The 17,379-nt window shown below is 40.5% G+C and overlaps 1 protein-coding gene across 1 annotated transcript; it reads right to left on the bottom strand.

The window, feature by feature from the left end:
* Nucleotides 1-3,379: 3,379 nt before the first annotated feature.
* Nucleotides 3,380-8,812, bottom strand: LOC103653246 (thiaminase1). Its single transcript, NM_001381951.1, has 6 exons — nt 8,363-8,812; nt 8,135-8,243; nt 5,241-5,528; nt 4,726-5,137; nt 4,341-4,610; nt 3,380-4,194 (listed from the first exon to the last, which is right to left on the bottom strand). The coding sequence occupies exons 1-6, from the start codon at nt 8,716-8,718 to the stop codon at nt 3,770-3,772; spliced, it is 1,860 nt and encodes a 619-aa protein (NP_001368880.1). The 5' UTR covers nt 8,719-8,812; the 3' UTR covers nt 3,380-3,769.
* Nucleotides 8,813-17,379: the final 8,567 nt, after the last annotated feature.

Raw genomic sequence — 17,379 nt, forward strand, 5'->3', positions numbered from 1 at the left:
TCAGATCTTCGTAGTCTGGGTATTCGAAACCCAAGGCGTCCAACACTCGATTTAGCCTTCGTTTCGGACGGGTGCCGAAGGCTGTGGTCATCAATTGATCTTCCTTTTTTGAATAATTGCCAAGTATCTCGTTGCACATCACTTCAATCGTATCCAGCCACTCTTGGCAAGGAGTTTTAAAGTATTTTTTAAATTTGAAGTAGTAAGGCAAACGTACAAGTTCACCTTTTTTCTTCTCCCCCTTCAGCTTCGGCATTTCCCACTCTTTTACACTAGTAAAAACCTTGAAAGCCAAGAATTCCTGGACCAAGTCCCTTGTACTGATATTTTCTGCAATTATTTTGAATTCATACATTGCTTTTTGAGTTGGACCCTCTGGTAACATGTGGCACTAGGGGCGAGTTTCTCCGAAGGTCAGTTCCAGTGGACTTTGCACAAGCTTTTCTTTATCATCATCAACCTTAACATAGAACCATTCTGATTTCCACCCGGCTGCCCATTTGCTTCGGTAGCTGATCACAGGATACTTCGTAGTTTTCCGGTAAGCAAAATTATAGCAACCAAAATTCTCATGTAATCCATCCTTTCTAGCCTTTGTCTGATAGTGCAGTTCGTGAACTCGGCAAAAGCTGTCAGCAAACGGTTCCACCGCCTGGCTTCGGAGTGCCTAGATATAAACACTAAGCCTAACGATAGCGTTAGGGGTTAGCTGGTGAAAATAAATTCCGAAGTTCTTCAGTATCTCTGCAATGATCCCATGAAGGGGGAATCTTAATCCAGCCTTTAGGACGCTTTTAAAAATAACAATTTCATCTTTCTCCGGCTTTGGGGTAGTCTCTTCTCCCCCGAAGCGTAATAGCTTCTTTTGATTTTCAGTAAAATAGCCTGACTTTACCATCTTGGACAGATCAGCCTTCGAAACAGTAGATTTCCCGAAGTCCAAATGACTGGGTTTGCTTGGTGTGGCAAGGTGATAATCATCTTGGGGGTCAGTTTCCTCAGCATCTTCTCCTTCTGCTTCAGCGATTGCTTGCTCTGCATCATCAATAGGAATCTTTTCCGAAGTCACTAACCCGGATCGTTGCATGGCTTCGGAGATAGGGACAGTCTCCGAAGCTTCCGTTTCGTCCCCCTCACGCTCAACTCTGGCGGTAGAACGGATTCTGGCCATTTAACTATGAACTTGTGAAACTTTAATACTTTTTTCCTCCGAAGCAGGTTTCCGGATGGAGCTTCGTTCGATTTCGACAAACAAGCTTCGGTGACGGTTAAAAATTTTGGCAGCAAAACAGTGCAAATAGCAGTAAATGCTGTGGTAACTTCACACCTACTCGTCTGTTTATATAGTGCCGCAGGTAAGAAGGCGAAGCGCCAGAAGTTTTACACCAGGCGGACACCCGCTCGCACTCGCTGTACGGTGGACCGCAGAGACCGAACAGTAACTCTGCAAGGTGGGGCCGCTACGCGCAGGAAAATTGAATCGTTTCTCGACAACGAGCTCAGGGAAGGTGTTTTTGAGACCTTCGGCGCTCCGAAGCTTAAGAAACTTTTTTCACGGATCAAGCTCGTTACGAAAAACGATCTAGCACCGCGAAAGGGGCTACTGTTGGATCTATGCTTCGTCGCCGAAGGTCTTATAGAAGGAAGTGGTTCTCGGATGAAGCTGTTTGTATAAGATAGCCGAAGGTTCTTCTTCGTAAAGCTTCGGCATTACAAACCGACTTAAAGATAGAATGACCTTTTAGTCCATAAAGGTCTGAGTCAATGTTGTAAGTTTTTATAAGGGGCATACTTGTAATTTCTCACAGGCTGCGTCCTGTGCCTATAAATAGTGAACAGTATTCCGTTACTGTTTACGCATTCTGGTATTTGCAATCGCATCTCTCGGAATACAACCTTTGTCAAGGCATAGGTATCATTGTATTTAATGATTCAATATATTAAGTGAATATAATATGATACATCTGTGATTCATTCATCCATTTTTGTATCTTTTATTTTACATTATTTTGCAATGTTTATTGAAAGTTTAGTACGAAGGTTCAACTTCGTAATAATACTCTCATCAACCTTCGTCCAGGATCCATTATCCTCAAAGGAATAATGCTTCACGGACGAAGGACAATATCATTTAACATTTTATGTTGCCTTGTTCTTAATTCATAGCATTTGAGAACAAGTCCCCAACAATTAGCATGTGTTTGTCTTGTATAAGTGAGATTAGCTTGTAGAGCTCACTGTATGACACCGGAGGCGTACATATACGTATGAGCATGAGGAAAGTTATGGAGAAAATATTTGTAGGGACTTGAAAATGATTCTGAAGGTATTTCTCAAGAGGAAATTATCTGGTGATATATCGGTGGAATATTTGGACAGTATTTCTGGAAAGAATTTGAGGGGGGTCACTGGAGAAATATTTGTAGGATATTTTGAGGAGGATTTTGGAGAGAATATAGACACCTATAATTTATTTGTTGATATCAACTCGCAAACAAACATTTTGAAATGAAATTTAAAATTCATTTTGAATTTAGAGCGAGTTTGATAAAAATTCAAGATTTGAATTTTTAGGATGCTACAGCCGCGCGGTGCTCAGACGAGAAACAATTGAAACATCTCCCGTGGAAATCCACCGAGACAGGTCTGGGGAGGGGCTTCAAGGTGCTCGAACGCCGACGAACCATCCTCACCTAACCACCATCATCCCTGAACGCAGCAGGCTTGGAAGAAAACAGGAACTCCTTATAGGATTTCCTCCCCACGTCACCCTGGACTAGTGACGCAGCAGAGGAGGCACAAGCTCCGCCGTCCTCCAGCCAGCGTTGCTCCTTCGATCTTCCACCATGCAGAACACCAAGGGGATAATCCTCCAACGCCGGGGAGGGGAGTTGAGTGGTCGCCGGTCTTGGAATAAGAGCCGGCGAGAGGCCACAAAAAGGAGGAAACGGAGCGTAGCGCTGCTTCTTCGAACGTCCACCGCGCTGAACACCAGGAGGGAGTCCTCCGACCTGATGAGGGGAGAGGGGTGGTCACCGGTCTTGAAATAAGAGCCGGCGAGGGGCCAGTGGGGGTGGAAACGAGGCGTCGGGAGGGGGAAGGCCAGAGGGCGGGAGCGTGACCGTTTCCATGAATGCAAAAAAGACAATTCTGATGTAGTATTATGCACCCAAGGCAGTTCATCAGGATTTTCCATCCGATATCATACATCTAGTAGCACGCATTGCGCCCTAGTACTAGTACGCACGTACGGTTCCTGCTGAGAATCTGAATAAAACGAGCTGTAATTCATCGTTCAAAGTAAGCATACACACATCTCTCTCTCTCTGATAATATAAAGGTCATGTAGCAGTCAGACAACAAGCAAACGCGCAACAGTCTCATCACATTTCATTTATTGCCAATTAAAAACAAACATCTCTACATTTATGCAGTCGTCGTTACACTTGGACTTGGGATATATACCACTATGTTTATACTGTTGTTGTTGGTGCAGTATAATGCCAGCAACCACCCAGAAATTAGCCCCGAATGGAACAAGGACAGACGAATCAATGAAACATTGATCACAATTCAAGGGTACAAACTCAACCCATTCCACACCACAAACTGGTATCGGTATTCATTCATACATACTGGTAGCCAGAATTGACATGTGGCTTTCATAAAATGACCACATTGAGGATTCACGTATCATGTGCATCAGCATCGGCCGGCAATTTTGCTTCTCAAGCGGAAAAAAAATGGAAGAAAAGAAGCAGCACATCCATCAGCTGAAATCACTTCCCAGTACGAAGGCGTGTATTTCTGACCAGCTAGAAACCGTATAGAGGACTCCAGACCGTGCCTTGAATACGGATGCATCTTCCTCCGCCAGTTGCCTCTGCTTCTCTACTAGACCAGGGAACAATGGGACAAAAGAAACACCAAACTGTTTGCCCACCCTACGCAAACTTGTGGTTGACCCAATGACTATACCAATATCAGCCTCCAATAAGCAGAGCAAATCTCCAACCGAGTCTCCAATATAAACAGATAGGAATGGCACTGTACTGTCCACGTCACTTCTGATGCTCTTGAACTTTTCAACTTTGTCTAGCGGAGACTGCATCTTTCTGTCGATCTCACCAGTTGAAACAGAATCCTCAAAGGCAAACTCATTTGAATGTATGTTCAAACCATCTAGACAACCGGCTGCATGAAGGCATGTCAATGCAAAGGAAAGAAACTGCCAGTTAACTGTCTATTCAAAACAAATTTGATATGTTGATTGTTAGATTGTAGGAACAACACAAGCTTAATCATGGTGGTGTCATTGTCATCAGAGAGACAAAGAATACCTGATGAGAAGGCTGATCTTATAAGTTCTGCACACCAGCAATAGGAAAGAATATGGACATCCAAATTGAGGTTCTCCCTTGTTTTTACAATCTTCTGAAAGAAATTTTTACAGCCACCTTGAAGAATAAGACGCTCACCAGCTTTCCTGATGTCTTCCAAATTCATTCCCCTCAGCACACCAGAGTCGACAACCCTAGAATTTGCAAGCTTCTCAAACTCAGCTAGCACCTCCAGGCCTTTATACAGTTTATCATAATCTAGTGACTTCGCTGTAACAAAACAAAAAACACAGACTATCATTAAATCATTCAAGCATGGCTTATCTACTATTTCCGAATCACAAACCAATAGAAACAAATGAAACAGAGGCCATGATGCACATACATTCTTCTGGAGGAAGTAGTCTTTCCATGCATTTCTCATACTCTTCCATGTATTGCTTAGAGAGCATGTTCCACGAACTTCTCAGGTCTCCCGATTTTGCACGGTCGAGGTTATTATCAATCCCACTTTGATTTGCCTTTTGGAATGACAAAATTGCAATCTCCGCCAAAATGGCAGATGAATCAACAATAGTGCACGTCAAATCAAAATCAGAAAAGATCAAGAGTTTATATTTTGGATCACAGTATCTTGAAAGTGGAGCTACAACAGGTTGGTCTATAAGCTGAGAAGAAAAGAACTCCACTTCCAGTTTCATAGCTTGCTGGTAGAGCTTGCCAATAATCTCAAGTTCCTCACCAGTTAATGAGACACTTAGTTTGTCTAGCAATTCTTCTATTTGGAGTGTGGTGTCCTGTGAGAGATGATTCAGCACATGAACCAATTGCATTGAAGCATGAGCCAGTACTACAGTAAAATGCAGTAGCACTCATATTAGAAAGATGATAATTCTATACCTCAAAATCACTGGATGCATATGTGTTAATCCATTTCTTGTATGGATGATTTTCATCTTGTTTAAGGAAAACCATGAGTTCTTTGCCTAGATATGCATAAAGCCTCATGCATGGAGTCATGGCCCCAACAGTGTATGCAGCAATTTTAGTCTTCTCAAATGGAGTAACCATTTTGTCAGAACCTTTTGTGCCATCAACTTTTCCAGCCGCAGTTGCAAGTAGGAAATCAGTATATTTGGTTGTAGCTGCACTTGGAGGTATCTCTTTGGTAGGATCAACTCCCCACTCCTGCAAATTGAATAGACAGGATACCCGATTGAATATCCAAAAAAAGCTAAGCAGAAGATTAGTTAGCAGTTATTGAATCAGAGGAAAGATGTTCAGTTTTAAGGACAATATATATCTCTAGCAACTTATACAATAAGTCAGCTGTTAAGCATTTTGGTTGTAGATGCAGGACCTTAAAATGTACCTTAATTAATTGAATACAACATAGTAACATACTTCCATATAAAAATGCATGATCAGGATATATTAGAAGTGTGCGCTCAAGTTCTCTCTGTTTAAGGATAAAATCATGAGCAAAATGATTCTTCCGTCTGTCTTTTTTTCCTTCCCAAAGTGTCCTCATGCCCTTACCTGTCCCATATGTGACCTGAACTTTTTTTACCTTATTCCTCCGGATTTTCTCCCTGCTTTCCTTTTAATTTTCCTGTGACCATGTTCCACCTGATTTTTCTCCCTCCAAGTGTTCCTCTTTTTACCTTTTTCTTCTTTCCAATTTTTCTTTCACCTCCATACTTCTATTCTTTGTACTTATTTCCACATCACACATGCCTTCCACCTTGTATTTTCATGTGTTCCACCTCTGTACTCCTATTTTTTTACCGTTTTTCCCATAATGTGTGCCTCCAACACATGTTTTTTCATGTGCGTTCTGGCATAGTTGTTTTTTCTAAAAAACATATTGGAAGGAGAATTTTTAAGCCTTTCAACCTTTGACCCTTTCCCTAGGAAAGAAGGATTCTGCCACTAAGTTATTGTTGCAGTTTTAATTATATGAACAAAACTTGTCATATTGGAACCAAGTTGAATTGATCGTCACAACAACAACAAAGCCTTTTACGCTTAGTCCCATGCAAGTTGGGGTAGGCTAAAGTTCATACCCAACAGAAACCACAAGTCAAGGTTCAGACACATGGATAACTGTATTCCATGCACTCTTATTCAAGGCTAACTGATTAAACCACAAATGGAAATCAAGAGCAGTTTATTGTCCAATCTAGCCTAAATAAACACTAAGCCAAAACAGAACGAAGAAGACAACCTATTTAGTGACATAAAAACAAAAAGAGTGTCAAACGCTTACAACCGTTCGACAGGATCCAATGGACCAACCTCTCTTCATGCCCATACAATTTAGAGTAGTGTGTCTAAGCACGATGCGGAGTCTGATTTCAAAGGAAATTGGGATACGAACCGTTTTCATGATATGCCATTCTCCCACGCACCCGTATGAGTTAGAACAGAGTGTTTAGGCATGGTGAGGAATCCAATCACAAAACAAATTGGAATGCATGACGTGATCAATGATAAATCTCTAAATCTATTGTACCCATATAGGTTAGAGCAGCACACATCTAGGAACAGTACATAGTTCGATTCCCAAAAGAATTGAAAAGCATGACCTGATTTCAGGTAAGCACACAACAACCTCAATTAACTGTTGCGACAAACAAGTATGTTTGCCAGTATGGTTTAAGGACTCCAGGGACATAAAAAAACCTATTATGCAGTGAAATAACTGAAAACTGAAATACCCTTAGCAATAACAACATGCAACAGTTAGCAAGATTTTGATTTCAACAGTGTTAAATGCTAATCGATATATATTAGGTGGTAAATATGTTAGGCCTACAAGGAATCAGAGGATGAAAGGCAAAGGTACTGGAAAGAAGTGAAGACTAAAAAAGGAAAACAATATGTGATAATAATTCATTTGAGGAGGAATACATCAACTTCTCACTCCAACAAATCAAATGGTCAAGGAAATGAACAAGTCCTAAGTAAGAAAATCATTTAATCATAAGTCATACCACCAGACATGACAGACAATATTGAACTGATAAGGCTATCTTATACATACACACTAAACTTAATTACATTTTTTTCTAAAAAAACTATGTTGGCTTTTAAGCATTTTGAGTATAGATGCTGGATTTCAAAGTGCAATACCGTAAAATAGGTGCACAGTTAGCATAGTGGCAGTGTTTTTAAGGCGTTGCCTAGGCGACGCCTAAGCGTCCAGGCGCTCATAGAATTCTAGGCACCTTGCCCGCCTAGGCGTTAAGGCGGTGGTCCAGCTCCTCACCTCGCCTTACCTCTTTAAGAACACTGCATAGTGGACTGCTCAGGTCTGGCTTAATTAATCTAAGATAGTAGCAAGCAGCAAGGTTGCATATGCAGAGCATAATCAGGAATAGTTAAGATACACAATCAAGATATGTGTTAGTGTCACAGCTGCAAGAGGAATATGGGTGATGTGGGGCAGTTGATTTATCTTTATTGAAAATAGAACATATTAGGATGTGTTTGGTTGCACGACAGCCAGAATAGGGACGTCCCTAGCGTCCTCTATCGTCCCTCCAATTTTGAGAGATAACTGGGGATAACACTGAGATAGTCATGTCTCAACCCTTAATCCTGAACCAAACAATCTTATTCAAGGATCGTCTCATCTCATCCCGTCCTGTCATTGCAACCAATCGCATCCTTAGTTTGAGTAGTTTCCTAAACCATCATGTTATATTAGGATGCTAAGCTCAGCGGTGAAGCTTCGCCTAATCCATTCACTGGGGATTCTAGGGGAAACATATAGGTGGGGAGGAAAGGACCTTCAGAACGGAGGAGTGGAGGTTGAGCTCTTGGAGGATGGCCTTCCTGAGGGCGGCTATGGTGGCCATGTCGTCGTCATCATCAGCGCAGTCCTCGGCCATTTCGTACCTGATTGATTGCGCCACGGAAGGAAAGGAAGAATCAGATCAGATCCAGTCCAGTCATGGGGGTGGTTAGGTGAATCAAAACAAACAGGGCGGAATCAGGAAGGAGGGAATTGGACTTACGCGCGAGCGAAGGCGTGAAGGAAGTGCGCGTCCTGCGCGATGTAGTGGCGAAACACGTTGAGCCGCAGATTGCCGGCGGCGAGGGAGAGGAGGAAGGGCGTGTATGCGGCGAAGGCGGCCTCGCGCGTGGAGGCAGCGATCCAGAAGCGGCGAGCCGCGGAGCCCTCGGCAACGACCGCGGCCGAATCGGGAGAAGGAGATGACGCCATGGCCCTTCTACTTTCGCCTGTCGACGACCAACAGGAGGAGGAGCTAGAGGTCGAGGGTGAGGAGGAGGGGGAGGTGGAGGAGAAGGAGGAGACGAGAAGAGGGCGTGGCAGTGGGAGGCGGAGGCGGAGACGGCGGAGAACAAGCATATACGTATGTATGGGTGCAGAGAAAGTGGAGGAGCCTCGCCGCCGGCCGGCCAGTACTCCCGCACTCAGTGCTACTACAAGACGACGAAGACGGGGACTCCAAGCGGGCAGAAAGTGGCCGGCAATAGATATATCTGAAAAAAATATAAAAGCTTCATGTGCGCTTGACATACCAAAAATCATAAAAAATATTAAATATATATATTTATTATTTATTTCTTGTACTAAAGAGTAAATAACAAAAAATATATTATATATTTTTTTGATAGTTTACTTATAAGAGCATTGTATACAAAATTTGACTGTACAACTATTATTCTTCTAATTATAAACCTAATATATATTTCTTCCTCATATAAAGGGGTGTTTGGTTAGATGGACTAAAGATTAGTCTCTAGTTTTTAGTCTCATTTAGTCTCTTTTTTGTCAAACACTAGAACTAAAATATGGACTAAAATGATTTAGTCTTTAGTCTTTCATATAGGTGCTAAAATAGTCTAAAAGTCCACAATTATCCTGTTGCCCTTACATTTTCTCTGTAGTATTCGGTTGTGACTTGTGAGAGCATGTTTATATAAACATCTAATGTTGTGAGTGTATTCCAAGGCCATTTAAGTCTTTGGACAGTGTATTTAATGACTTTAGAATCTGTTTAGTCTCTAAAATCAAACAAGTAGGGACTAAAGTTTAATGATAGGACTAAAGTTTTGTCCTATGACTAATTGAAACCAAACAAGGCCTAAATACATAACAATAATAATAAATAAATTGTTGAATTTTCCTTCGAAGGAAACATTGTTACGTAGGGGGACGGACCATTTACATACATGGTTAATTGATCAGTAGGGAATCAAAACTAAATAGAGATAAAGACAAGGAGATAGCCTAGCTAGTGTAGTAGTGTATATCGACGTAGGGAATATTTGTTTGAGACTACAATGTGTTCCGATTATATAATTCAACAATTTTTGAATTAATACTTAGTTTAAAAATTGTTAAATTATATAATCCAGACAGATTATAATCTCGAACAAACACCCCTGAAAGGATCACGATGCCCAATAGAAAGGTGAATCGGACTTTTCTAAAATTCCAACAAACAATAACTCAATAAGTCCTAAGCATGAGCCCAACTTCACCAAAATAATAGCAATCAGTAAAAGCTACAAGACAGATAACAACCCTAAGTCATTATTACAAATACTAACTAAGCAAATACACAAAGTAAAATGCTCAAAATAAATGTGGAAAGTAAAGTAGGGACAAGAAGACTCCTCCAATTTTTCTCGAGGTATCGAAGAGTCGGCACTCTTGCCTAGTCGTCGTTGGAGCACCCGCGCAAGGGTATCGCTCCCCCTTGGTCCTCGCAAGAAGCAAGTGCTCACTATAAGATGATCATTTACCTCTCCGGCGCGGTGGATCCCTCATGACCGCGTATGATCTCCGAGCCGGGTCACGAACAAATCCTTCGGGATAATCACCGAGCCATTTAGGTGATGCCGATCACCAAGAGTAACAATCCATAGACTTTCACTTGACTAAGAGAAGCCTGATGCATGTGGTGTGTGCTCTAGGTGGCTCTCATGCGCACTAATGAGGTCCTAACATGGGTTATGATCTTGCTAATCAACTCAATATGCTTTGTGCACTTGCAATGCTCTAGCAATGAATACAAGTGTATTGGGGTATCAAGACACTTATTATGGCTGATGGAGGGGTATAATACACCCACCAACCAAAACTAGTCGTTACTATATGCTACTGCGCATGGGTGCACCGAACACCCGGTACGCCACCGGTGCGCATCCAACGGCTAGTTCTGATAGCTAGCCGTTGCTCTGATAGTGCACCGGATAGTGAACAGTGTGCATCGGACAGTCCGGTGACTGGCTAAAATTTGAGCCAGCGAACAACGTGCTCTCGGGTTTCTTAGGGGGCAGAGGGCTGCTCCCGAGCACTTTTGGACCCACTGTCAGGAGGAGCACCGGATAGTCCGGTGCCCCTAGGTCAGCAAATCCAAAATCTTTTCCTTAGATTTTTCTAAACCGTTCTCGTTCTAGTGAGTGAGTCATAGAGTGACACCTAACACTAGTTGTGAGTGTGAACATGCACCAACACTATATTAGATTTCTCTTGGTCAAACTACTCATCCACAACCCCTCTTTATAGTATGGCTAAAATAAAAATAGAAGTCCTAACTCTATACCAAGTGTCCACAACTCCTTCGACACTTAGAATATGAAGTCCTTCATCTTTTGATTCGCTTTTTTCATCCGTCGCTTCAAGTTCTCATTTGAGGGATTGTTTTCACCCTTGCAGCGCAAATTTCTGTAATGTGACCTAACTTACCATTTGCTTTACAAAACACACGTTAGTCACATATAATCTTACGTTGTCATTAATCACTAAAACCAACCAGGGGCCTAGATGCTTTCAACCCCCTTATTGTAAGTCAGATTTGACCGCCTAAATTAATAAGTGGTAAGGTAACATGGTAGACATTTACTCACAACTAGATATGTCAATAGAGACCCGATCCGCTATCACATGGAGAATTTTTCTATTAAGGTTAGGTTATGGGGCAAAAATATACCCATGGGTATAAATACGAGACAAAATTATCACCCATTGGATAAGCGGGTATAGATTTGGGAAGCAATCATCTAAACCTGATTATCCATGGGTATTGTTCACCCAGTAATATTAGGTGTGCAGCCTAATAGGCAATAAGCGCAACAATTAATCCAACCTCTTCCAACCCTTTTAAGCACACATCCACCCAACCTACGCCACCGGGCATCCCACCCACTGGTACATGTGTCACTTTGTGTTTTGTTGTTTTGTATGGTTAAACAATGTTTTTTCTTGGTACATGTCATATTTATTGGTGATATATTGTTGTTGGGTGTTGTGTGGCTATTAATGCCATATAAAATATAATGTGATAATGTTTTTCTTGTCGGAGATGGGTTTGGGATGAATCTTATATCCATGATGAGTATGAGTATGGGGATGAAGATGAGTTTAGCTTCATGAGGATGTCAATGAGGTGTCCAAATCCGATGGGGGAATTCGCCATTGACACATCTACGCACAACTGAGGGGGTGTTTGGTTCTCTGACTAAAATTTAGTTCATATCACATTAAATATTTCAGTATCAATTATGAGTATTAAATATAGTCTTAATTAAATTTAATAAATTTGTCTTATCTTTTAGTCTTCATCTGTATAATTAGTTTTACAATTAAACTGTATTTAATAGCCAAAATAAAAAACATTCAATGTGACAAAGACTAACCTTTGTTTTGTGGAACCAAATACCTCATAATTCAATGTATCAGAAATCGTTGTGATTGGACTTCCATCTCATATTAGGTATTGTGACTTGATCACTCCTAGATGTGAAAGTTAAGTGTGCCATTAGTTGGTTACCCCATTTCATCAAACCAATTTTGTGGCAATTTTGGTACCAATTTCTTTTTTCCTAAAAAGGTTTCTTACACATACTTTCAGATAGTAATTGCTTCGATAACAAGTATTACTTCTAGTTGAAAATACTTGACACATTTGACTATATACATGGATTTTATGCATATTTTTACCACTACATTTTTAGAATATATCTTATAATTCTTCAAATGTAAGATGTTTTGTGAGCATATTGAGTACATACATATAACTTATGAATTTCTAAACTAAATAACACAGTAGTTACTGGTGTTTGTGGTTTTCAAGGTTTGACTAAACCTTTTCTAAATGACAAGTGTTATCACCCAAAGTTGTATATAGTCACCAGTAATGATGTTTGTCTTTGGCACCAAATTTCCATAAGACACATAAAAAAGTTACATCCGTGTAACTACTTTTTGAGAAAAAAACATGGCTAACATCACCGTACAGAAAAGTTATTTGTAATAAGAAACATCACGTTTTGACACACATTTCCCGGTGATCTACGAAAATGAAAAAATCGCTCAAAATTTGCCAAATTTCGAGCGGTTTGTAATTTCAAATTAAAAAAATGGTTTTCGTCTAGTAAGGTCAAATTTTGAGCAGTTTTCGAATTCGCCTTTTACCAATAATAGTATATTTCACCGAAAACCGATGATTTCCAGTCAGTATTTTTAACCCTGCTAGACGCCCATCCGAGTAGAGTATGTGATATGTTCGATGACGTTCCCAAACCAGGGTTTATCTTAGCGGCTCCAGTATAATTTCCCAAGAAGGCTAAAACTAGACGTCTACAAACAAAGGTCGGTCGTAAAAATAAATAAAAACGAAAAGTCAGAGACTAATAGAGAAAAATGTTTGAAAGTTAAGGTCAAATAAGGTGGGCATCTAGGTCATTTTCAGTGCCTCTTTATCTCTTTTTCCATGTCAATTATTGCTAAAGTACTTTGAAAATTGCCCTCTGTTTTGCTAGCTGTGAGATAGAAATTGAGAACGAACTCCATGGATCATGACATGATGCTTGGGATGTGGTGTCCACTAAAAACTGCCTTAAATTCCTCTCAGATCACTACATAGTCTGCAGGCTGTATGGCGAGGAAATGATCCCATCATACCTTAGTGGATCTACGAAATTGTTAGGCGATAAATCTAGTCTTGACCTCATCGAGGCATACTCCAGTAAGTAGTGGAAATTTAGATTCCACCACTATGAACCATCAGCTGCTGCATCGTGTGAGGCTGTGGTGGCGGAGGAGGAACTTGCTCGTTAGACATTGACGTCCATCCATCTAAAATTTAGGAATTCCTGTTGTTATACTCATGGTTTATACTTGCGAAATAAGATGAAATGAGTAAGCAGTAAGATTCTTAAATTTCCAGTTTATCTCATATTTTATGACTCATGCCAAAACAAGGGTGAATCTTGGATCATATTTTGAACTTAAACCATTATTTTCTCACTCCACAAAAGATGTTCATCTAGGGTTACATCATAGCTAGAAGGACTCAACTCTCTAATCTAGTGCATCATAAGGTGCAAATCCATTTGGAGTTTCGATAGTCTGGTCCGTTAAAATTCTGGGCTCGACTTGAGTTTCCCGTCTGCACAGTCTTGGCAATGAAGCCCAGAATGGAAGAGAAAGTTCTATCTTCCTGAATTATCAATTTCTCAAAAGGGATTTTCCTAAATTATCATCATAGTATAATTTTCTTCTTGAATTCTGAAACTAGACATCACATTCAAAACGTTTAAATTATACACATGTCCTGATTCTAAAGTGGTTTTAAAGACGGTCACTCTATTTTAGTTTCTGTATTCGACAATTTAGGAACTAAAATGAAATAAAATGGATGGACTAAAAATTAGTCCTTAAAAACCGAACACATCCTAAATAAACGTTCGTGTGTTGCAACAATAAAAACAAGTATAAACGTGTTTTATTCTGTTAAAAACAATATTTCAAGTGTAATATTCACAATGTCACTTATTTGTTAAACGACCCTTTGTCACCCTTTGGCTTTGATGGAGCTAGTTGCTTGAAAGACATGTCCGTTTTAGGGATGGCAATGGGTACATGCCCGTCGGCTAGTACCATTTCATACCCGTACCCATCAAAAAAAATTCTACCCGTCGGGTTACCCATATATACTCGTGGGTATAAAATCTTACCCATACCTGTACCCGCGCGGGTATTTTTACCCGTCGGGTAACCCATACCGCTAGGAAAGTCTTAAACTCCAATATATCAATCACTCAAAATATTAAATAAACATATAAAAACAACTTCAACTTCACATATAACAAATCATATGATTACATAACTTGGTATCTAGACAAATGATAGCTAGAGAAGGGTTTTATTTTAGCTAATATGAGCTCTATTAGATGGTTATAATTGTATTGATGCGGGTATATTTTACCCATGGATAGACGGGTATGGGTAGTTCCAACCCGTACCCATACCCGTCTACCCAACGGGTAGAGGTTTTTACCCATTAACATACCCGCGGGTAGAGAAATCATTCCGTACCCGCCTTCATATCGGGTAAAACCCGTCGGGTATTCGGGTTTTGGGTACCCATTGCCATCTCTAGTTCGTTCTGGTTTGTTTGACGGTGGTTAGTTCAAAACTGAGATAATTAAAGGCATGTGCAACATATAACATTCTACATTCCACATCCAACTTCAGAACAACATAACGACATCCAAAGTAGATGGTCATAACAGTGAGAACATTTCGTCTTTACTACATGTTGACGCTGATCTAGCATCAAACATTAGAGATGTACCGTCTAGCGGTACCCTTTGCAGCGGCATGAACGGTCCGTGGTTCTAGGCCGGACGGTTCGTGACCTCGCTGCAGGAGGAGCTCCTTCCCTTTGTCGCGTCCGGACGGTCTGTACTTTGAGCCAAATGATCCACGATAGCCCAAAATCGTCTTCTTCCTCGCAGGAATCTAAACCTCGCCCTGGGTGAAGGACCGGTGGGTGACCAGAGGGGAGCTGAATGAGAGCCAATTAAAGTTTGCTGTTAAAAACTAAATTTAAACACTTGATCACTTCAATTGAGATGAAGAAAGCACTCAAAACAAATTCATATCAGCAAATCAGTGATCTCATGATTTCAAAATGCTCCTAATAAACACACTATACCAGCAAAACAAATGGATCACAAATCAGACACCGAAAAGTCTGAATTGGTCCAAAACCGTGTCGTGAACAAGTGCTGATTTTAGCAGCATGGAATTTTGTTCTCGGATGTGAAACTGAACCAAACAAACTCCGATTGAAATGAAATTTTCCACACACCTACAAAAAATATATTTCTAAGGTCTCCACAAATTTGGAGCTCAATCGGATTTGTGAATCAACCACAGATCTAAAAACACAGATCTAAAAATAGGAATAGAATTGAGGTTTTGTTAGGGTTTTATAGAACGAACTCAAAACTGATCAGCTAAGATCACAACCACAAACTACACCAACAGGGCATAATAAGTGATACTAAGAGTATATCTCACCCACCAATAAATCCCAACATCACCCAAAACACAAGAACTCGAAGGTTCTCCACAAATCCTTTAGAGCAAGGAAGGGAATAACTCAAGAACACAAGACTTCAAAATTTCAGCAAGGGAAAAAACTGAGGTTGAAGCCAACCAAAACCTGTGGGACGAACTGTTGACCCTTCCTCAGATTAATCGTTGCAGGTTACAAGACACAATCGAGAGAACAAAATCGATGCGGATCTCCCGGCTAAACTAGTGAAAACCTAGAGAGGAAAAATAAGAGTTCTAAAACAAGAGCAAAATGAAACTAAGCCAAAGAGATACTAAACTAACCAGTCCTCCTCTCTATTTATAAAGGGTTATTTCTATTTTCTATTCTACCCCTATTTACAGAGAGCCTATTCAAGTATGGGAGTGAGCCAATCATGCTCCTATACTCCTTCTGGTCCACGGGCTCGCCGTCCTCATCAGCATCAAGCGACATCGTGGTGGACATGGGCGTCGAAAGAGGCTTGGCCTTGCCCATGTCGAACTTCTTCAGGACGTCCTTTGTATATTTGCCTTGATACACAAAGGTCCCGTCTTGGGTCTGCTTGATTTGCAGTCTAAGAAAGAAGTTAACCTCGCCCATCATGCTCATCTCAAATTCCCTGCTTATAAGATCTGAAAACTTAAAAACAAAAGCATGAGAAGAGCCATCAAAGATAATGTCATCCACATATATCTAGAGTAAAAGGGTATCACTGCCATGCTTGAGAAGAAAAAAGAGTTTTATCTGCAGAGGCCATTTTAGAACCCTTTGAAAGCAAGAAAGTTTTCAAACGCTCATACCAGGCTCTAGGGGCTTGTTTCAAACTATACAAAGCTTTTTGGAGTCTAAAAACATGGTTTGGAAACTTGGAACTCTCAAAACTAGGGGCTGCCTCACATAGACCTCTTCCTCTATATACCCATTGAAAAAGACACTTTTGACATCCATTTGAAAAAGTTTTAAACCCTTTGAAACAACAAAGGCTAGAAGGATCCTAATGGCCTCTAAATGGGCTACAGGGGCAAAGGTCTCCTCATAATAAATACCCTCTTTATGGCAATACCCTTGGGCAACAGGCTCGGGCGGAGGCATGTGTGGTCGGTGCCCACGAACAGGGCCCCAATCCTCCAAGGCCCCTAAAATAATAGTCACCAATAGTTTAACCAGTACACAGTTCAGTAATTCGCTCAGTAAGAAAAATAAATCAACTAATCTCTAAGCAAATCTTCTTCTCATGAGTCAAATCAGTTGTTTATATGGTGTCTTTGTCTTTGATCACGAATACATCTCCATTTAAACGTAAATATCGTTCAAGATTTCATTTTAAAGAATAATACTATCCAAGTAAAATTATACAATACAAAATTGAATAGACAGCTAGACACAACTCTTAATATAATATTTTTATCATATTATTATAGCCTATATTAGTATAGTTCTAGTTTATAGAGTGATATTCCGGAATTTTGTATAGGGCCTTAGATTTTACTAGCCCGGCCCTGTTGGGCAACTAACCTCGCCTTGTTTATCACTACCAACCCATCCTCACTCACATTGCTTTTGAAAACCCATTTTATACTTATGGGATGGCAGTTTGAAGGAGGTGGCACCAAAACCCAAACCTGATTTCTCTCAAAATTTCCAAGCTCCTCATGCATAGCATTTACCCA

This window comes from Zea mays, chromosome 4 (genome assembly GCF_902167145.1).
Source record: "Zea mays cultivar B73 chromosome 4, Zm-B73-REFERENCE-NAM-5.0, whole genome shotgun sequence".
NCBI lineage: Eukaryota > Viridiplantae > Streptophyta > Magnoliopsida > Poales > Poaceae > Zea > Zea mays.

Excerpts from the sequence above, each read along its gene's own strand:
- LOC103653246 (NM_001381951.1), bottom strand. The coding sequence starts at position 8,718 with ATGCTTGTTCTCCGCCGTCTCCGCCTCCGCCTCCCACTGCCACGCCCT. Across the intron at positions 5,138-5,240 it reads ATGCATCCAGTGATTTTGAG|GACACCACACTCCAAATAGA; the intron begins GTATAGAATTAT and ends CATCTCTCACAG. Across the intron at positions 4,195-4,340 it reads AAGATCAGCCTTCTCATCAG|CCGGTTGTCTAGATGGTTTG; the intron begins GTATTCTTTGTC and ends GCCTTCATGCAG.